The sequence below is a fragment of the Pleuronectes platessa genome, chromosome 4 (genome assembly GCF_947347685.1).
Source record: "Pleuronectes platessa chromosome 4, fPlePla1.1, whole genome shotgun sequence".
NCBI classification, from domain to species: Eukaryota; Metazoa; Chordata; class Actinopteri; order Pleuronectiformes; family Pleuronectidae; genus Pleuronectes; species Pleuronectes platessa.
The window spans coordinates 24,572,767-24,595,317 of record NC_070629.1 but is presented as its reverse complement, the minus strand read 5'-3'; the positions used below and the strand labels follow the sequence as shown (position 1 = coordinate 24,595,317).

General features: G+C 45.3%; 1 protein-coding gene across 1 annotated transcript; it reads right to left on the bottom strand.

The window, feature by feature from the left end:
* Positions 1-1,283: 1,283 nt before the first annotated feature.
* Positions 1,284-19,928, bottom strand: adamts12 (ADAM metallopeptidase with thrombospondin type 1 motif, 12). The gene is made up of 24 exons (XM_053421811.1): positions 19,597-19,928; positions 18,837-19,201; positions 13,855-14,032; positions 13,506-13,714; positions 13,340-13,423; positions 12,534-12,658; positions 12,269-12,418; positions 11,285-11,428; positions 10,344-10,488; positions 10,155-10,247; positions 9,873-10,018; positions 9,179-9,348; positions 8,696-8,829; positions 8,389-8,509; positions 7,186-7,430; positions 6,866-7,007; positions 6,648-6,774; positions 5,522-5,732; positions 4,193-5,317; positions 3,384-3,536; positions 3,042-3,218; positions 2,698-2,844; positions 2,431-2,584; positions 1,284-2,284 (listed from the first exon to the last, which is right to left on the bottom strand). The coding sequence occupies exons 1-24, from the start codon at positions 19,718-19,720 to the stop codon at positions 2,169-2,171; spliced, it is 4,785 nt and encodes a 1,594-aa protein (XP_053277786.1). The 5' UTR covers positions 19,721-19,928; the 3' UTR covers positions 1,284-2,168.
* Positions 19,929-22,551: the final 2,623 nt, after the last annotated feature.

Sequence of the window (22,551 nt, the reverse complement as noted above, 5' to 3'; positions counted from 1 at the left end):
CCTATGAAGCTGAAGATACTTACTTTATATTTGCTGATGTCTCTCCTTCATTTTTACTCTTCTCACAAAGCATAAAGCTACTCAGTGTTGCAACGAGCTTTAAACCGATACCAGTGAGATGAATGTTTCATCTTTAGCCTTTTCTCTTCAACACTAACCTGCCAATCACTTGTCCTCACGCCAGTGTTATTGTGTTTTTGAAGCTGTGGAGGCCACATCTGTTTGCTACTGCTGGTTCTGGATAATCTACAAATAATGAAGTAAACGTTCGACTGCTGAATCCAAACCCACAAGTTTGGCTGCAGAACACTTGGGTTGTCGTGAACCAGCGGTTAAGAGTAATTTGTTGGCAACGTTTGCTTTTTGCAATGAAGAACCAACCATCAGCCCCTTGAGCCCGTTCTGAGCAGCTGAAGTTGATCTGTTGTTCTTCACACACTGACTGAGGTGACAATATTTTCACATTTAATTTGTTTTTATGAAATAATGCTTTACCCTCTGTGCTTCAAGGATAAAGCTGAAATGTGCAAAACATCACAGGACTGGACATTTTAAATCAGAAATGAGTTATAAAATAATTGTTTTCTCAACCACTGTCACTGTTAAAGCCAGAATACTGCTCTGATATTTTCAGGCATTTCCTTATTTTGAGCTCAATCCCTTCTTTCCATTGTGCAACGCTACAAATAAAGCACACAATGACATAACAGAATGAGAGATGTGGTTATGCAATACAACTGGATGGAGTTTGCTTTGTCATGATACTGCACACACACACACGCACACACACACACAAACAGACGTACTGGTTTTTAGGACACGGTGCTCCACATTGACCCAGTGTTGTGTTACTCCTTCCATTACTGCTGAGCAACCCTTGGTCTCGGGCTTGAATGACAGCGGCAGGGTGTGTGGCACCGGGCCACGCTTCCTCTAATGGCACAGAGGAGCCTGGGAAATCTGGGCCAGCTGAACCTGATTCCTGAAACCGAGCCCGGCGCTGCTGATTCTGGTGTTACACACATCCAGCGGCATCCGGCACTATCAGGCCAGAATGACCTTGAATTAAAAAGGTCATAAAGCAGGAAAGGTTGTGAAGCAGGAAAACCATGATTCAAGGAAGAGTCTGATTATTGACCTATTGAAAAAAGGATATATTCAAAATGGATTCTAAGACTGTTGAGATGGATGGATGGATGTCTACCCCAGATGACCTTACATGCATCATACGCAGTGAGAAGTAAACACACGCACTAAAAGAACATTTTATTCAATGTGTCAGCTGTAAAGCAGCTTCGTCACAAATATCTTTTATTAACCATGGAGACATGTGATGATGACACTGGTGGTGATGCCTGTACAATATCATACAAACACAGAGGCCAGTCTTTACAGGGACCTGAGAGGGATGACCTGCATCACCTCTTTCTCATTCATCAATCCCACAGCGAGGATGAAGCACCAAGGTTCGAGCTGGAGAACTGCGAGGGTCCTGCTGATGATTTTTGTAGTTTCTTTTTTATAATTTACACAATAACTAAATCAGGAAAACCTGTACCCCGAATAATGTAAACGCACAGTGCCGGCAAGACCACACATCAAGCAGGAAACACAGCTAAATATATGAGTCCAAAAAACATTGATTATCATTACTATTAACAATTTAATAAATCAGTAACAAAAACAAATCTTTATTTACATTCTGCATTATTTTTTACTCGTTCACTTTGAAATAAAAACAGAACGGGTGACTTGAATGTGGAGCATCGTTATATAATAAGATCATAAGAGCACCCAGAGAGATTGGTGCTGCACGACTGTGTTGACTGATAAACAAAGTGTGTGCTGCACCATGGAGTACAATCCAATCTGTCACTGTGTATAAATTCCCAATTTTTTTTTAATTAAAAGTTATATATTTCAATTCTGCATTTCAAACTTTTTCTTTAAAAAAAATGACCTTAAAAGTTAAAGAAATCATAATAACATAATCTTAGTCGACGGAGGTTTGTTTGTGCTGATTAAAATGTGCTTGTTGTTATGTTGTGGTAACTGGGACTACTGTGGTCACTGGTTTTAATGTGTTACTGTATCTGGGGTGTGTCCATTGTAGTATATGTGCGTATATAAGTGTGTGTGTGTGTGTGTGTGCATGTGTGTAACCCTGGCTACGGCCCGCAGGTGACACAACACTGTCTTTGGACTGATCTGAGGGAGCAGCGGCCCAGGAGCTTCAGCTTGTCACAGAAGCGTGAGGACATGGTGTTCTTCCTGCAAACTGGACCTGTGCGAGAAGGTCAGAGGTCAAATGTCATGAAATACAGAAAGTACGGCCAAGTTTATCTGCTGTGAGTTTAACCAAGAGGTCGGTTTTCTGACACAGAATAAAATAAATAAACTGTAATAATATAGAAATTGTTGCGTTCAAACCTGAGTTGGTCTTGCATTCCTGCATGTTGCACTTCCTGAGTGTTTCTGGTTTGGAAATCTTCTCACAGAGGCTGTTTGGCATCACAGCCGAATCCTGGTCACTCACACAGTTGACCTGCCGCTGCTGCTGAGCCCCACCACAACTCGCAGGACACTGAAAAGTCACACCACAAAATCTCTCAGCCCACTTCTATGACTTCTTTATTTATTTATAGTATATACATGTCGTCAGGGCCTGAAGGGGAAGCTCGATCTCGTGGGACTGACCTCCTCCCACTCCTCGGTCTTCCAGTGCGTGCAGGGCTTTAGGCTGCAGGTGTCTGTGTTGTTTGGTCTCAGCGTGGTGCTGCAGCGATGAGGCTCGGGACAGTACACCAGACGCTCCCTGATGCCTTCGCCACAGCTGCCAGAGCACTGAGGGAAAAACCACAGGATTTAAGAGCAAAAGTCAATTTCCACATTTGAAGGTGAAAAGGTCCCTCAATCATTAGACCCGTGCAACAGAGCAGCATATGGCATATTGTTGTATATGACGGCACAAATCCAAAGGATGTGTGTGGAATTAGTGCAATCAGTATAATATATGGATTAAATGTTTGTAGTGCTCTTACCTGTCCCCAGGGTGATATGCTCCAGGTCATACAGGGCTTGTGGGGACACGTCAAAGAGCTGACAGGTCGGCTGGACTCCGCTTGGCAGTGGAACGGCCTGAGGGGACGTTTACTCTGAGAATCAACACACTGGACGTCCCGGTGCCTCCGTCCCACCACTGCACAGTTGTCTGGGCACTGAGGGTGTATTAACACGTTGCAATAAATGGATGACAAGAAAAAAAAACACACAAACAAACCCAGCAACCTCTGGGAATTCATTAGATGAACTATTAAGAGTAAAGTCACATTAATAAGTTGAATTATTAGATCCAGGGCCTGGAGGAAGGTGTCATGACTCACTTTGCTCCAGCTGCCAGTTTGCCAGGTGGCACAGGGCTGCAGCTCACACGTACGTGCCGGCTCAGGTCTCTTCACGTTGGCACAGTCCTCGTCGTTCGGAGAGCTGCACACCACGGTTCGCCATATTGCACCGATGCCACATGTTGTTGAACACTGGGGAGGAAGTGGTGTTTTATGATTAAAATGTGGGTGACAAAATAAAGTGATACCTAAGACGGCAGGAATTTTCCTTTTTTACTTTGAAGGACTGCACCTGTAGTTTTGCATGTTTTAGCCTAATAAAAGCAAATGTTGTAATAATTGTCTAATTAAGAAGTCATTAAATTTACCACCCACCAAGAAGCCATTAGAAATAACTTGTCACTGGAGCATGAACATTCATATGTGCTTTTATATCCCAGTGTGCAGGTGCATGCAGGGATAGTTATGAAAACTCTCCTTTCTCAGTGAATTTAGGGATGTCCAATTGAGTTCATTTCCCAACATTAATGGTTGCTTGTTGCTTAGTTTCTGGTATCAGGGTTATGAAAAATGGTTTGGGGGAAAATATGGAGATTCAAGATGCAATAAAGCATCAATAACTGTCCATCTTTTCAATAATTTCTTTTTTTTTATACTTCATTGAAAATTAAAAGTTTTTTTTTCCAATTTCACCAGTTAAATGCTTTAAGGGAAGTAAACAATCTTTAAAAAGTGATGGTATGCCTTGTAAAATGGTTTGCATTATTGTTTAAGTGATAACACTTACACATTTCCTGGTATGGTGTGTGGAGAGATAGATTATATGGTGATAAAATGTGTGTACCCACCTCGCTCCAGTTTCCTACAACCCAGGAGATATCCCTGCTGACCGGCTGCCTGGCCATCCCGGGGCTCTGGTCACTGGGGGAGCTGCTCACGGGACTCCCCGGGCGCTGGTTTGGGTTCTTGGAGCCTTTGGCCCGTGACGAGGGCTTTTTACCACGTGAGACAGAACCGCTTTTCTTTGGTGTCACAGCAGGTTTCTTCACTTTAATTATCTTCACTGTGGGCTGGGCCGATGCTGCAGTGGTGAACAGTTTTCTTGAGGTTGTGGAAGGAGCTCGCGTCGTGTGGAAGCTGGTTTTCGACGGGGTTGATAGCTTCTTGTACATGGGAGTGGTGAGGGGAGCCCTGTGTGTCCAGTGGCTCCGAGGACTGGTGTGGGGGTTGGATAAGTGGCGAGTGGTCTTCACCCATGGTTCAGTGCTGGTGAGTGGGGTGGAGGAGCTGGTTGTGGTGGGTGCTCTGGTTGCGCGCACGGTGGGTGGACTTGTTTGTGAAGTGGTCGACGTGGGAGGATTTTTCAAGGATGTAGCCGTGGTAGAAACATCCAGGTCGATGATCCCCTCCTCTTCAGCCGTCACATCCTCGACAGCATAATCATATCCTGGAGTGAACATCACCACGTTTGGCGTACTGCCCTCCTCTCCCTCCATGTTTTCCTTTTCATCCCGACTTGCTTTCTTCTCCTTTTCCACAGGGCTGGGTTTAGAAGGAAAAACGTCCTCCTTCTTATCCCCATCTTTCCTCACTACAACACTGAACTCATAATCATCATCTTTCTCGATGACTTCAGGGGTTGTGGTTTCCGGGGTCGAAGGGGATTCGGTGGAAGGGACGACAGCAGTTGTTGTTTCTTTGGATATTTTCTTTGTCGCAGGGACGGTGGCTGTGGGGCTGGTGGGAGCCCAGGTAGGGGAAGCTGGAGGCTGGGCAGGGCGGCTCTTCGGTGGGTAGAATCGGCGGTATTTGGGGGGGGGCCCAGGTCGTCTACGTAGACTCGCGTTAGGGCAGCTCTGCAGGGCACACAGTGATCTGGACCGAGGTTTGGTGGAGGGGTCACAGGTCTTTTTGGGTGCGAGAGCACACGTGATGATGCGTGAGCGAACGCTTCCTCCACATGTGACTGGGCACTGCAAAGAACAAGAAGCATGAATAAAACCTTGACTTACAGATAAAGGAAGGTAATAATGTGGTAAAAACAATATAAAAACTGGAAGCACGCTCAGGAGCCCAGTCTGGATCTGAACAACATTTTCAGGGAGTTTTTGCGTAATCCTGTTTACAAACAGACAGATTAACAAACAAACACAGATGGTAACACAAACCAGACTCACCTCTTCCCAGTCCCCGACCGCCCAGTCCTGTCCACATGGAACGTCTCTGTTGCACTGCACCACAGGTTTGGGTTTAAGGAGATGCTTGCACTCCACAGGGTGGAGGACCCTCTCCTCTGCAGAGACCGTGCGGACACACAGCACCGTTCGCTTCCTCATCCCATCGGATCCACAGGTGGCCGTGCACTGCTGCCAGCCTCCAACCCACCACCTGAGGGAGTTTGTGTGGGGGTAATTGGGGATTCAAAAAAATAACTTGGTGAGAACATGGTGAGTAGTGTCTCCTTGCCTGAGTTACATTTCCAAAATATGTCAAAACCTAAACAATTGTACAAGCAATTGCGAGCAAATACATTGTGGTAGATTTCCTAAATAAAATATGCATAATGGCAAATGTTGAGTATTGAGATTGAAAAGTCAGCCTCAAATTTGAAAATATAAGTGATTTAAATATTTACTTTTACTATTTACATTTCCCTGTTTCTCATGATAAACTCAGTGTCAGATGAGGAGAACAGAGCGTCTGTCAGTCTGACTTTTCGTGTATCACTTCCTGTTTTATTTTGATATTCACCTGTCTCATCCTATTAGCTCCTGCGCTTGCGTGTTTCCCCCCCGATCGTCCCCACCTGCATCTAATTACCCTGCTCTTCCTCATAGTAAACCCTGTGTGTACAGTTATAGCACAATTTTGTTTTCCTACGCCACCGCTTTTTCCTTTTTGTGCTTCCGTCGCTCTCTGACCTTTGCTACTTGTGGTTTTCGACTCAGCTCTCTTCCCCAGTTTATGAATGTCTGCCTGCTCCTCCCCTGCTCGGTTTGCCTCGTTCTCACGGCCTACCTGTGTCAGACCTTTTGGATTATCAGTTAGGAATTTTGGAACTCTACCCTGCTTCCTGTGAGTCTCTGTTCCCACCAGTATCCTTCCAGCGTCAGCCCTGGGACTAAAGCTATAGATGAGGCAGTAAAATTACTTTTGCCATCATATTCTATGGGTAGATCTAAAGTAGTCAGGTAGATAACCTCGGATATTAAACTGCGTTGATCATCAAGAAATGCTTATCTGACTAAAACCACAGTACAGTGAGGTCAGACCAGGAGTCAAAGGGCTTTTGAGAGTAAGAACCTTGCGGGACAATCCATCGTCTTGCATCTTCGGTGTCGATCCTCTGGACAAATCTCTGAGTCACACAGAGACTCGTCCACCACGCCCATGTCCACCTCGAAGCATCGCACCGGCTGGAACTGCTCACCTGGTCAGAAAATCACACGTCGGGTCAAAACCAAGTCGTCACTCAGAAATTCACCGCATGAGAAATCGTTCTAGTCCCGTGTGACACCGACCTAAGCCACAGGTGGTGCTGCAGTCCGTCCACGCCCCGTGTCTCCAGCCGTACGTGGGTTCGATGATCTCGTTTCCGGCCTCTTTGGTCTTCTTTATCGTGTACTCGTACTTTATACCCATGTTCTTCTCCTGAAACAGCAGCTGGACGACCACATGAAATATCAATAAGAGTCTCCCTCCTCAAGAAGATTTAGTATGCATGCTCTGATTGGTTGGCCATTCTTAAAGTCTGCCCCTCTCCTCTATTCCCAATTGGCTGAAGTCCCTCTACAAAGACCCAACATATAAGTTGCTCAATCTGTGGTATGTGGCCCTATACCTGGAGCATGACTGGCTGCTTGGTGGGCCCAGGAGCGGTGAGGTTCTCCATGTTCCCGCTGCGCTCGTAGTAGAACGTGGTCTCACCGGCCTGGTACTCCCCGTTCCACTGGATGATGAAGTTGCCGTTGAGGAAGTACTCCTCCGACGCCTCACTCCTCAGAGCCAGGAAGTTACCTGCCTCCTCGACTTCCGTTACCAGGATGTCCCGCGCCCCCTCAGGTATCACGCCCACGTCCACGTACCCTGGGAGAGTCGGCAGGGGAAGTCAGAGTCACGGCGAGGTAATGAGTGGGCCACCATGGCTGCTGCCACACTCACATCCAGGCTACCAGACAGCTTTCTCTCTGATCTTTAATAGAGGGTGGGCTCGGTCTGTGGGGGTGGTTGGCATGTGTATGTGTGTGTGAGTGTACGTGTGCATATTCGGCGTGGGGGGGCACTGTCCTGTCTCTGGCGTTTACTGTGTGTGTGTGTGTGTGTGGATGGGGGGGGGTGCAGGATGGGGGAGGACGAAAGCCGCTGTGAGTGGGTCTCTGGCGTTTAATGATGTTTGTGGGAAGGAGAGTGTGTGTTTGTGTGTGTGTGTGTGTTGCAGTGTTTGTGCAAAGGAGGGGGAGGTTTGCCCTTGGTCTAAGTCTTTTGAAGTCTTACACATCTGGGCTGGTTATCTGGAGAGGATGCTGTGTCGGGCAAATACACACAGAAAGAGAGAGAGAGAGAGAGAGAGGAGAAAGAGGGGACGTTTTATTGTTTTAGAGCGTCTCCCTCTCTCTCTCTATTAATCTGTCTTTACGGTATGTTGATACTGAGGCTGAGTTATGCTTCGCCAAGAAAAGAAAATGAGAAGTGTGTGTTTCTTGAGACAAACACAAACACGGGGCTGCAGAACACATCGCACCAGCCGAGTGCAGCAGGACACACAGCTGCACAGTGTGGAAGGGGGGGGGGGGGGGGGGGGGGTTGCTACAACAACCAGAACAACACAACGTCGTAATGCTAATGAACCGTCCCGAGATGACTTTAAGTCCTCGGACATAAATTTTGAATTCGGTGCTTATTTTTCTTACTCTGCTCTGGTCGACACATGAGAGCATTTTCCCCCATTAATAGGGTTTTCCTGTTTTGTGTTACTCCAATGTTCTAGTTGTGTGTCTTATGTCCAGATCATTTGTCTCCAGCTGCTCAGATGTCCTGGACTCACCGAAGCCGTCCGCCTCGTTGAAGGACTTGTAGACCGTCTCGCAGCTCGTGCCGTCGCCCAGGCAAACCCCGCAGCGGTCCTCCAGCGCGTTCGAGTCGATGCCACAGTCACAGCCGACGTCCTGCAGACAACACACACACCCACAAACACATAAAAACCCAACCACAGACACATTACAGTGGGAAAAGAAACGTAAGATGGAGGGTTTGCACAGAACATCTCCTCCTCCCTCTCTCTCTCTCACTCTGGCCCCTTGCTCCGCTACAACCCCTCCAGCCTCCTCTAGTCTCTTACCCAGCCACACTACCTTGCACACTCCGTTGACGCAGATGTTCCTGGACTTGTTGTTCATGAAGCACGTCGTCCCGTCCGTCACCGCGTCCAGCATCTTCTCCGAGAAGTTCTCGTTGACCGGTCGGCAGTGCAGCTCGCAGGCGTTCACTGGAGAAGGTCCAGAGCCGGGAGAAAAGAATATTGAACTCTGATTAATGATGAGTGCAGGTCAAGTCAAACAGTCAATAATGAGGCTTTTACTGTTTGATTCTTTTTCACACCTAAACCTGATGAAATAACGTGTATTTTGTTTATGACTATAAAAGTGATTGACATTTTTTTTAAACAGCAGCTGCAGCACTGGAATGTTTTAGGCCCAACTAATACCTTTCCAGTGTACATGCTACCCCCTGTTGGGTGACACATGCAACTGCACCTACTGAGTTTCTATAAAGAGAAGAGCAAAAAGATGTCTACTAGCATCTCTGTGTGTGTTTGTCTGTCTGCAGGAGCTTACACGGGTTGAACACGGGAATCCACTGGTAGAGCTCGTTTTTGTAGGCCACGGTATCGAACTCACTGCACTGCATCTCCCGAAAGGTGGGCTTGCCCTTCTGGCAGGGTTTTGTGTTACATGTCCGATAGCGCTTCCTTTCTCCGGTGCAGTACTTGCCGCCAAACTCTGGTCTGCGGAAAAAAACACAAAACTTTGAAGTCACTCTCAACTTTCAAAAGAGACAGCAAGAGAAAAAAGAAAGAGGTGAGATGTTCTTCATGATGTAAAACCCTTCTAGAACTGGAACGTTACTTTGTAGAGCACATACTTCCACCATGGCCAAACAGTCTCATGGAACTCAATCAAGCTGCACCCAATTTCACCCACTCATAGATATCAGTGCACTAAAGGTTTCTCAGATTAGGTTTCATCAAGATCTATGAATTATACCCTAAGGAAGACAATGGAAATGTTGAAAAACAAACTATATCGTAATGTTAAAGAAAGATAAATTCTGGATCGGTCCCCTCATCTTGATCTGTACCCAAATGGTTCTTCTCTGACCTAAACTGCGTCCGTCTACCAAATTTGGTGGAAATCCATTAATAGTTTTTTCGTGTGTAATCTTGCTGACAAACAAACATACGAACCAACCAAGTAACAAACGGACTGGGGTGAAAACATGACCTCCTCTGCAGAGGTGAGAAGTTCTTACTTGGGGCTGTTACATTCCCTCTCCGCTGACTGGACCCCTGTCCCGCAGGTCCTGGAGCAGTGAGACCAGGTACTCCACTGTCCCCAGCCTCCGTTCACAGTCTCTGGGAGTTTACCCACAATCACACACTCGCCCGAGATGCACCACTGCAGAGGAAATAACAAATTCAACACACTCTGCACCAGTATCACTCTCATATCAGTAGTAAAACCTGTAACCATTTCCTTCCCCAGGCTAATAAAGCCCAAACCTTAACAAGTCAAGGCAATGGGCACCATTCACCTTCTCTGGTCCACAGCGGGTGCCGTCTATAGGCGAGTCCAGTTTGGAGCGACAGGAGCCGTTCACCGAACACCAAAGAATCTGGCAAACGTTCTGAAAGAGACACACGACCCCAGAGCAGTTACAAAAAGATGATTTTCTAAAGGATTTCTGACATAACCTTGGTGCTTGTGGGTTCACGATACTCACATCGACCTCAGGGCAGAACGTAGCATTGGGGCCATATTGGAGCTGGCACTGGTGGTGTGTGGTGTAGCGGACACCGAGGCGAGCCAGCGGCGTGGTGAGATCCCTCTTGGAAGGACGGTCGTCCAGACAGAAACCCCATCCACGACTGGGACAGACAAACAGACACGTGTGACGTTCAGGAAGAGATGAAAAAGAGGAAGGGGCGCGAGGTGGTGCGGACAGAAAGAGGAAAAAGAAAATCAACAGAATAGGCAGCAAGAAGGAGCTGAGAGAAATCTTTGATTATGATAAGAACTATATTAAAAAAATTATACAAAATTGCTGATCATGTAAAAGCTTGCCAGTGGTTTTTATTCAGATATTTTTAAGCTGCACCTTGCTGTATCCCGGCCCAGTTTTAAAAAGGGTGTGATGGAAAAACACCAGGAGAGATAACTTGTTAAGAGGCCTCTCTTCTAATAGCGTGCTGATTCTCAGGTCAGAGTTCAACAAACACCAGCTCTGACCTCTGACCTCCCAGGAGCTCGAGGTGAAGCAGTTGTCACAAAGGAATTCACAAATTCATCATTGACACAGTTTGCAACAGAAAATAATGAGAAAGCAATTGAGACTTAAGCAGCTGTAAACACAATCTACTGCTGCTTTTCTGCTGTGTCGGCTCTTATTGCACTGACATGTTCGTTCTTTGTTTAGTTTTTTAAAAGCTTGGCGTGTTACAGTTTGCTGCACACGCTATTACAACATTCATTTGTTCCAACACACACACACACCGCACCCCTTTCTGCTTCTGGATCTTTTTCACCGCTTCCAATCACATCTGCAAAAAACATAATTAAATGTTCCTTTTTCCTCCAGCAGCGTTAAAGCTGGGTGACTCATGTTGTTTGTTTTGATTCAATATAAAACGGCTGCAGAATAATTAAATACCAATTCAAGCTTACTCGAGGAAGCGGGTGATGTATTCTTTGGAGCAGGACGACCAGGTGAGAGGAGAGCTGTCGTACATCAGCTGTCGGGACATGATGAACGGGTGCTTCCCTGCCAGCTCGCAGTCGTTCCCCTGGCCGTCATGATGGATTCCGAAGCTGTGTTCACACAAAACCATTATTGTACAATCATTACATAAATAAATGAAAGCAATACAGTAGTTTCCGCTGATAAAATAGGTCCAAAGTACAGCTGTGCATGTATTAACATCATTTCCTGTTAGTACAAAGCAGAAAATGTAGGAATGCTGTGAGATGTGTGCATAAGGAATACTTTATAAGGAATATGAGCAACTTTATAGTCCTCATAGTCATTTGTAGAATTAAAACTCCATCTACACTGACTCTCATCTTATAAACAAGAATTTATATTTGCAACGTGGCACAGAAGCTACAAAAAAGGAAAATGAAATCAAAGAAAATGTGTATTAAATTTGTGTCACAGATAATTCAAGGCTGAAAAATAACTATATCTGCCCATTCACTCTCACAGTTACCAAACTTCTACACAACAATCTCAGGTATCAATCTTTTTTCATGTCCGGTCACTAGATAGTGGTAATTATTTGCATTCAGCCATTTCACCGATGGAGTCACACGCTAATGACGGGAGATTAATGATGCAACTGTATCTTCCTCTATAGTATCTGCTCATGGGAACAGGACGCTGCCTTTGTTACGTGACCCATTGTTGTGAGATCATATGATGCAGGGTGTTACACCAGGTACACATCACACACACCGAACAAACACATATTTTCATTGACTTCCCTTTAATGGTGGACCGCCCAACCAAACCCTTATCCCTGACCTTAACCAGGGCATCGGAAATGATGTTTTGGTCGTCATGAGGTCAACTGGTCCTGACTAGAGCAGTATTTAAGCTGGATAAGGTCCTAAAAAACAAATACACACACACACACACATGTACACACAGACCTGTGGCCCATTTCATGAGCGACGGTGAAAGCGACAGGTAGCCCCGAGTCCTCATTGATATTGCAGCTGCGGTGAGGCTGACACATCCCAGACAGATGAGACAGACCCAGGGTCTCACAGGGCTGGTTCATCCCAGCACAGATGTCTTTCCTGAGGGGACGAACACAATGTACAAATTACAATGAGTGTACACATGCCATGTCTTCATGGCGGGCGGGCATCTTGTCTCAGACGACCTGCACATGGTCGTGTGCGTGTCACTCGCCTGGTGACCAGCACGGCCACGTCATGGTGAGCCGGGTGTGTGTCGCTCTGAGGGTTGAGGTTTTTCTGCCAAGCACAGAAACTGGCCAGAGTGGAGTCGGCATGGTGATCGATCTTCAACCCTTTCTGCAGCAAGCGACACAAACAGGAAAATTCAGATCATTTAAATTCCATCGTTCTAGAAGAGCTTGAGTGTTGACCCCTGAGGATTTTTCAGTAGAGAGGCTGGGGTCCTACGATACAGGATTTTCAATGTGAACACTTTTATTCACTTCCCTTTGTAAGCAGGTGTGAATTACAGCCACAGTGACAGACCAGAACCTTTTTCCACCGCAGATACTCAGACTTGTCTCAACAGGAAAAAGCTCAGATTTTATTAATGATGCCTCAGTTCATTAAAATGTCCCTGCCAGCCACAGTCCTACGTTTTTAATGTTCCAGTTAAATCTGGACTGTTTCCTAAGACTTGTTTGAAACAAGTTGACATGTTGCAAACACGTTCTGTAATGTGATCTGAGGATTTTATGATGTAAACAAGATTTTGATGTTGTGGTTATTGTGGACTGTCCAATTTCTTATTGCAGTTGGTTTGCCACACGAAAAGCGTACAAACTTTAAACAGCGGGGGGGCAGTGTAAAGAGCTGAATCCAACTAGAGGAGAGTATCCCAGTTTCCTTTATATCCTTGAGGCCCTTTATTAGGAATGCTCCATAGCTGTCCATGAGCCTCTTTCATTTTATATTTAGAGTTGGCACTTAAAAGAAACATTAAATGTTCACAAAGTCGTCCTCCAGGTGCAGCCTTACCTCGTCTCCCTGTAACAAAATGAGGCGCACCAGGATGACATGGACGGCGTTCCCAATACTGGCATCGTGAAAGATCCCCGCCACCTGTGAACACGTAAAGAAGTTAGTGAGAAACCAAGAATGAATGTAAAAATAAAAAGATACGAGTAAATTTCGAACCCCTGACCATGTTCATGATGGTGAAGATGTAGGACTCGACATTATCGCTTCCGTGATACTCGATGAGTTTGGAGTCGGCCACCACCATGGACTCCACCCAGCGATCCCTGCTGACCGAGCGCTGCGAGCGAGACCGAGCCTGATCCTCCCCGCCCTGCTGCTCCCTCTCCCACTCCTCCCTCTCCCTCTCCACCTGGACCGAGTCACCGGGAGCATCTATAAAGCATGGACAATGGGAGACATCACTAGGCGTACACTGGTGGCTTATCCTCCCCTGGCAGAGGAAAGTAAAAAACTCACTTGTCTAAAATCACACAAACACCAGTGCACATAGATACACTAATTCGGTTACACACCTTGAACTCCACACGCGCCGGGCGTGTCCTTGGACTCCGGGCTGCGTTTCTTCCTGTGGTTCTCTGCAGGAGCTCTGGGATAGACAACGTGGGGCTCTGGAGTCCCTGAAGGATCGTCAGCAGGTTTCTGAGCAGGTTCGATAAAATATTGTCCCTCTGGCAGCGAGAAGAAGCCTCTCTGAGGACGATACAAATAACAAGGATCAATGTGCATGGAGCAGGAATGGTTGAGAAAGGTGGAAAAAAAACTACATAAATAATAAAATCTAAAATACATGTTGTATCAACAGCGTTTCAGTAATTAGGGAAATAAAACTACTCAATCACAGTCTCCAATTTGCAACTAAGATTAAAACAATTACTTCTTGTGCCAAAATCTTACCCAATTTAGCTTTAGGTCTCTGCTGATATATTACACATTCTCAGACTGTGACCAAACCACTGATTTGAAGTTACATTATCTATGAGTGCAACAACAAATCAACGATAATTGCAGTGTTACGACAATCCCCGAACTTAAAAGAGAGAAAGGGCAGAGGACGTTCCCTCGTAAAATAAAAACCCGCTGAAAAGGTCGAATCCATCATTAGTCAACAGATCTGAATATGAACCTTTCTCCTTCCTTCAGGCACATTCAGGAGCAGCAATACAAAGACTCCTTCTAAGTATGCCCTGCGTGTTCTTACAGGTGCAGGCTACTCACTTTCCAGTTGAACACACATACATAGATGCAGACACATGCCCTCACACACATATACCATACGTGTGTGTGTGTGTGTGTGTGTGTTTGTGTGTGTGTGTGTGTGTGTGGGTTCGTGCGTGGGTTTTGTGTCAAACTGAGTCCAAACAAGTCCCAGACTGTTCGGGGATGAACCCCTCCCTCCCTCCCTCCCTCCCTCCCTCCCTTCTTCCCTCCCTATACTAACTTTCAAAAAGAGAATGAGGATGTATAAATCTTTCCAGAGCCAAGCAGATGGAAAGTGGAAAGTCTGCATAAGTACAACTGAGGACAGAAAAAAAAAAAATCATCAGGAATGTTGGATGCTATCATATGCACAAGAAGAAATGTGCGTCTAAAGCCAACACAAAGAATTTATTAGGATATGTGTTGCATCTTATTCCTCAGAGTTATTCTCAGTGTCTGAGGAGCCAGAGGCAGATGGGAAAGATTAGGCCATGCAGTGCTTACTGTTTGGGCCAGTTGCGGTTCCAGGGGTCTACCCAACTATTCACTGGAGCTACACACTGCTCTGGTTTCTGGGTCATCCTGACACGGTTTACATGTGTTTCTTGGAGGGGACGAAATTCTCCAACCGCATTCATTCAACTGTCTGCAGAGTTCCTCCATTCAGGGAGTTCACTAAGCACCAAGCTGTTTGCAGTTCCTTTTTTAAAGACTATGTTACTCCACCTGTTGCAAAGAATCTTGTAAAACGAGATAAGAGAGTGTCTGCAAACTGCAACACAAACTTTGCAGGATACAACTGAGCTGCTGCTGTTTGTTCACGTAAAAAAACACCATAACATTAACAGTGCAATAGCTAAACAAAAGTGTCTGGAGTTTTGTTGTCTTTGTCCAAACTCAGGATGAGATTAAATATTGAGAAAGGGCACAGACTCAGAACGTGGCCTTCAGCCAGAGGTCCCTGAGTTTTGGTGGACTCATCCACAAAACATGCAAACTGATACGGATACGTTCAGCTGGGAAAGTCTCCAACAAGCCCTGCTCAGAACACACAGCTGATTCCACTGTCGCTCCCTATCACACACACACACTCACACACACACACTCACACACACACACACAATAATTGGAAAGGATTAATATCGTAACGGATAAAGTTTAGCTTTTTTCATTTGCATCATCTCACTGCGAGATGTGAAACGTATATGGGCGAAGATTTTGCCTGGATTTATTCTCAGTATTCATTCCTCCCTGTTGTCCCGTATAAGTCAGTCAGAGTGTTAAACCTCCAAGTGAGTCCCAGCAGAGACAAGCAGGTGGTGGAGTGCAGATCAACCAGGAAGGAATGCTGCAGAGGGGCCCATCCAAACATGCAGACCACTGCACTGCATGATCTTTATGATCTGCGTACCAAATGCAGCCGCTGAGGCTCTGCTTGTATAGTGTGGTTATGGTCTTACTTGTGATCCTTAAATTACCACGTATCCTTCTGATCCTGTGTAAGGTCTGTGCTCGATAAACAAAGGCGACTTGGAGGAGCACCAACCAGGAATTTGTTTCCCACTCAAAGATAGGAGATTATTCTGCCGCGTGTTTTGCTCTAAATCTTTAAACTGCCTCAGATCGGAGTCCACGTTGCACTTTCTCCACCTCTCCTCCCTCTGACACCTCCTGCCCACCTCCTCCTGCATTAATCCCCCTCCTCTGACCTAGAGGAAGCGTGTTTGGGTGTGAGGTGCCAGAGCCAGGGGAGGTTACCATAACACAGGTCTGTGTTCTAAACACGTTGTCCATGTGGAACTGCTTTACTTCTGTTTCCTGCTTCTGTGGATTGTGTGGTGCTGGCACACTGGGCTTCGGATAAAGTCTCTGCTGTTCCACAGCCAGTGTGCTCAGCAGTGATTAGTGGGACAGCAGGAGAGGTGGGGGCGGCTGGTGCTCATTATAAAATAAACATTTCTTCTTTGATAACAGTTCCTTAATAATGACTGGTTTCACAGCACTAACTTCAGTTTTTTCCCCCTAGGGAGCTAATTTCTTCCACAGAGGGCGAAAACATAATCATTTTTCATCTGCATAGTGAGAAGAGACTAAGTGTGGAAAATACCAATATAATGGGTTGGAACGTGCATGTTCTTGCTTGGTGCTGTGCCTCGGGGATTACCAAAGACTCCAGGGAGAAGCTTTCGCTGTGCTGGATTTGGAAGTTTTCCCACAGAGACAAGAAAGGACAGTGACGGCTCCTCACAGATCCATGTGTGTGCAGTGGTCAAAGTGAAGGGTGGTGGAGACATATTGTAATGTAAATATTGTATAGCTCTGCAGAAAATGTTGATTCATTGCCTGTGCTCCAAGTGGAGCTGCAACGATTAGAGAATCCCTAAGCGCTCAACAGAAAATCATAATTGGAGTTTATCTAACAAATAACCATTAAAGTCATTTATCTTACATTAAAATCAATATTTGGGGGTTTAGACTGTAAGGTAAATAAACTGATTCATCTAATTACATCCCCTTGGTCTTTAGAAAATTACAAAGGGGATTTTTCGGATGTTTTATAAACCAACTGGTTAGTCAGTAAACCTATCCAATTGTCAGATGCAGCTCCACCTCCTTTCCCAGTTCTTCCCAACTATGTTAAGCCCATCAAACTTGGGTGACTTGCCCTTAACTCTAAAGATAATGCAACCATGTTAGCTGCAGAAAACTATAACTCAATATAAGTAGGATTTCTAGCATATCTTCGCAGTGTGGACTCATAACAACATGGAATAATGGGCAATTAGCACTACTGGAGCTAATCTTTAACAATAATTAACATCTGAAAATGGGAAATCACTACTGGTTTATATTTAAAAAAGCTTGCCACATACCTTCCTGCCTATTTAGCCCTTATCAACATCTGTTTTATTCTGAATAAACATATGATGATCATGTTTTCATATTTGGAGGCTGAATCTCCATCTGCTTCCTAAGGGTGAATGACCTCAATAGCAGCTCACAGGGTTTTCCTTTCTACAGCTGTCGGGCTGACTCTTGCTGTTCAGTGGTTCCTCTGTGGCTTTAGCTGCTTTAAACAGCAGAACCTCAAATCAGTGTAATGGGTCTTAGTGGTTTCCCTGGTGAGCAGGAGAGAAGGGACCAACTGGAGCAGTCAGGTATATGCAGGTGGAGAAAATCCTCTAAATGCTGCAAGTAGATGAGTGAACTCCAGCAACACATGCTTCTATTGAGGATTACTGAAGAGGATGTATAGTGGGTCAGATATAAGTGATAATGGTGCAGAGATCATTGTCTTCATCCTCCAGTTGTTCGAAATCAGATTCATCAAACAAGCTGCATTTAAAAGATTTGGCAGGAAGAGGCTTCGCAGCACAAACTCCCACCACAGAGACGCAGGAGGCAAGACCCTGCAGGACGGCCACTCCTGCTGCGACACATTCGAACCCCAACACCGAAACATTCTTCATGACTGAAACTGACACATCCCATCATCTCAGAGGCTCAAAGCTCAAAGCTCCTCCTTTGCCACATCCTCTTCCTATTTGGTTGTTCTCAACATATTGTGGAAAATCGAACCCCTCATCAGCTAGTTTTTTTAAGTGATTATTATTCGGTGAATAAAGAACTTGCCAAGTCAGACACTCTCTTTTTTGTTCTTCTTGTCTAGAAACTTCAATATGGTACAAGTATGTTTTCATAATTTTAAATTCTTAAACATTGGGCGGCTCACTCGACTCTCTGCTGTCCAGCTGTCTTCTTTTCTTTTGTAGTTTATTACATATTTGATAAGAAACATTAAAGGCAAAGTATGGCTCCATTTCCTGTGTCTCCATCTGTCAAACCATGCCAAAGTCGCTTAGTGAAGCTCTATATCGCAGAGAACAAAGCAACACCTCCACGAGTATGGGTGGGTTTACAAAGACTCTCTGCCGAACAGACAGAGCAGTGAATGAATGAGCGAGGAGGGAAACATCTGGGGGACAGAGAAAAGAAAAGAGAAAGGGGTCTGATGGTCGGATGAAAAGCAGCAGCAGCAGCAGTCGTTCAGCAAATAGTGTCAGGAAGTCCTGAGAGGGCAAACTAACACACAGGGCCCTGTCAGATGTGAGGGTTTGCTCAACGGCCTGTGACTGCCGACCGCACATACCAGCTTCCCCACAGTGATGCCCCCTCTCTCCTTCCTGCCTGAAGCTCCTATGCTTTTCAAAGAGAGGTGACCTTTAGGCAGAGAAGCTTCATGTGGAGAAAGGGGCTCTCTCCTCGCGCAGCCACGTAACACAGTGTGATTCCTTACCAGTCCTTTACAGGTGCTGATGGCGGCAGTTCCTCTCACATCAGACGTTTCCACGGTGCCGAGGAGGTGGCAGGATATCCCCCCAGAGGGACGATGCTCAGTCCGGTTGGCGCTGCCGTTCCTCCTCTCCAGGATGTAGCCATTTGAAAGCAGGTTGTTGTTGGCAGTCAAATTGAACAGTAAAGCCCGACCCCTGTAGTTGACCTTATAGTAAACCTGTTCCTCCGCTGCGAGGGGTCGCAGGTCACGTCTGACTCGCCCACCCTGGAAGTGGTGAGACAGCGAGTGGGTAATGAACTCTCCATGAGCATCAGTTTTCTCTGGGTGGACGATGGACGCGTCTGATTCTGACTGGAACAAACGACCTGCAGGATATCGAGTTGGAAACAATGCAAAAAAAGTCAAGACAGTTGTGATGTATGTATTAAAGGGATTTTTACCCATAGAAGTTAGTCAGGTTGATATGCAACAAATCAAACCAACATTTATAGTCATGCATTTCTATTCAGACATGCACAGAGTCATTCACAGATTAATGCACAAACACATGCACAGACAGACACGTGCACAGACACATGCACCTACACATGCACAGACACATGGACAGATTCATGCACAGACACATGCACAGACACATGCACAGACAAATGCATCGACACATGCACAGATTCATGCACAGACATGCACCGACACATGCACAGACACATGCACAGATTCATGCGCAGAAACGCAGGCTCTGGACCAGCCGCACCGCTCTGACCTTGCTCTGCAAAGAGGGAGAAGACTGTGCCAGAGTCAGGGAGCTCTTCGTGGCCCGATGCCAAAATGAAAACAAAGTGCAGCAGCAGCAGCAGAGGAACCGGGCGCTCCTGCGGACATCGCATATTTCATGTAGCCAAACTCAAAGCACTGGGAAAGGGTCCTGGACGGTGGAGCTCCAGTGGCGTGAGAGGCGACCACTTGGATCCCGCGCTGCGCTGTGTCATGACACGAACACGCTCAGAAAGGTCCACTCACGAAGAGAAACAAGCACCAGGGAGGACTGAGAGCCAGAGCGTGGTTTTACAGGAGAGGGAGAGAAAGCTCCGGCTGAGAGGAGGGAGGCAGGAGGAGGAGGCAGGAGGAGGAGGAGGAGGAGGAGAGTTCTCTGGGCCAGAGGCTACTCTTCCTCACGAGTGAGGGGGAGCAGACGCTTCATTGATTTGAATGAGCTGCTGTGTCGAGACTTGTCATCTGATGCTGAGTGTGAGACAATTTACTGCCTCTCCCACAAAGAAAGGGAAAACTACCTGAAGTCTCTTCACAGGAATGAAAACGTTCAAGGAGGATTTATTTAATTACTTTAATGAGACTGTTTCCAGGTTGTCCATGTAGTGGAAGATAAGATTTGATACATACACTAAAACAAATTCCAACAACATACAAATGAAAATCAGACAGATAACTAATTGGAATCCATTTGGACTATCAGTTATTTATTAGACAAAACCATTGAACTTTCTTAGTTTCCAGATTCTCAAAATGTTTATAATTTGGTTCTCTTACATTGTGTATTTTGGGGTTTTTGGACTCTTCAGTCTTTAGGAAATTTCAAAGGAGATTTTTCAGTTTTCTGATGTTTTCTGATCCAAACAATTCTTCAGTAAAACAAGAGCATTGTCAGTTAAGTGGAAACACTGTGTATGTGTCATATGGATGCATACAGTAGTTATTTTAACATGCATTTTTCTGTGACATCTGTACAGATCTCTTGATTCATGAAGAAGATCGGATCAAACAACAGACAAATCCTCTGCAAACACAGACTCTCTGTGGTTTTGTATAAACATGTGTTCTATTCATTTAGCTGCTGCTGCTTTTAAATCACCAGACTTCTATATGGACTTCTTTCATTGTGCTCAATCCTGCTGAAATGACTAAATCCTGCAGGAAGTGTTCATTGTGCAGGATTTGTGAAATGAACGTCAAGAAGCCCTTCATGCAAATTCAAATATTGATTTACTTCCACCCTCTGTTGAATGGAAATATGATCTGATGTTTGTGGACTAAATCTCTGGAGGACATTATTTATAAAGTCCTTTTGAACTGTGTCACACTGTATGTAGCTCAGGGTTTATTCTGAGACATCCTTTGAAATCTCTCTGTCTCTTCCGTGCCTGAGCATGAAAGAAGTCTATATATAGACATAAATGGTTATGGACCAACCACATACTTATCATCTGCTGAGTTTTCCAAAGATCGGCCAAAACGACCAAAATGTGAGTCAATGAGGCAAACGGGGAAAAATCTCTTTCGGAGTACAGAGTATAGGTCATTTTGGAAAATGTAGGACCCTGCTAAAAATAACCCTGGATGGCCAACAGTTCCAGATTCCAGCCTTGAGTTGATCTCAGTCAGCTCTACCCCCCCCCCCCCCCCACCACCCCCCAGTAAGGGGTAAGCAACACTAACAGTCCACAGTGAGGTGTTCTCCCCTGACACAGGACCCAATAAAACAGTGAGCAATGAGCTCTTTGTGTCGAGACTTTAGGATGAATAACTGTTATTTGAGAAGTAACAAGCCAGGCCTTACAGGAACTGACACACCCGGACATTAAAGGATGAATAGTGTGCTTTACTGCACATCTGGAATGTCTGCCTCATACAACGTGACGAGGCCAATTTGTCTGAATTATTGTGAACAATGGGTGAAGATGTTACAGTTCACAGATTGATGATCACGTCGATTTAGACGAGGGGAGAGATCGTAGACTTCCACCAACATATGGCATGCGTGGATATTCCTGTACTGTGGCAGAAAGCCAGTTTTATGTTAAAAAAGGATCGCTCTGGATTATGTTAGATCCAAGAATGAATCATTTCATCATTCTCAGACCCCCCCCCCCCCCCCCCCCGCGTTACAGTAATGTGCAGCAGACTGTGAAATGTCTCAACCTGGGAAATAATCAGGTCCTTTTGTTAGTCTTAGGTGGAAGAAGGGGGGGGGGGGGTAACACGCAGAGATTGTGGCTGCATTCCTTATAAAGGGCCTTCTTGTGTTGTGATGACTGAGAGGTTTGTGATTTTTTTATTACAGCAGAGTGACTGTTTCCCAAAATGCATCAATTTCAGGTCAACGTTGTTATCAGATGGTAAATGTCAAAGGCTCAAAGAGGACAAGAGGAAACTAGAAATCATTAAACCATTGTAGCATCAACGTAACATTAAGTTAAGTTCAGTTAAGAACTTTTTTTCTTAATAGTTTTTGAAAACATCAAATTGTGAGTTCTAGTTTCTCAGGACCTTTCAGCCGTGTCCTGTGGTCTTCATCAGTGGCTATAGAGTTCATTCAAAACAAACTTTGCTCATGAAGGCTATTAAGAATTTTGTCATTCCGCTATTTCAAAGGTCAAGATCTTATTATATTTAAGCTGTTATGACTCGGCTCTGACACAATAACAAATAAGGGATGACGTGGCTCGACTGAAACAAAGAAGATTTATCTCAACAAAAGAAATGGCACATTCGACTAATGAGACTGGCCGGAGTTCAAGGCCAGAGCAACAACCAGACTTACTAATGGTTTCTAAGGTCCTGGTTGTCAATGAATGTCTCACAACCCTCTGCTTATCTGTTTATCTGCTTATCTGCCTGTTGGCACGTTTTTAACCTCCACCACAATAAAATGTGGAGGCTAAGATTAATAAAAAAAATATATTATTTGTATTATTTGTAT

What these genes read in the sequence shown, in the direction of transcription:
- adamts12 (XM_053421811.1), bottom strand. Translation starts at nt 19,720, where the DNA reads ATGCGATGTCCGCAGGAGCGCCCGGTTCCTCTGCTGCTGCTGCTGCAC. An exon ending in CTCCCTCTTTGCAGAGCAAG is followed by an intron (nt 19,202 to 19,596) that starts GTCAGAGCGGTG and finishes GATATCCTGCAG; the next exon opens with GTCGTTTGTTCCAGTCAGAA. An exon ending in TCAGCACCTGTAAAGGACTG is followed by an intron (nt 14,033 to 18,836) that starts GTAAGGAATCAC and finishes TATCGTCCTCAG; the next exon opens with AGAGGCTTCTTCTCGCTGCC.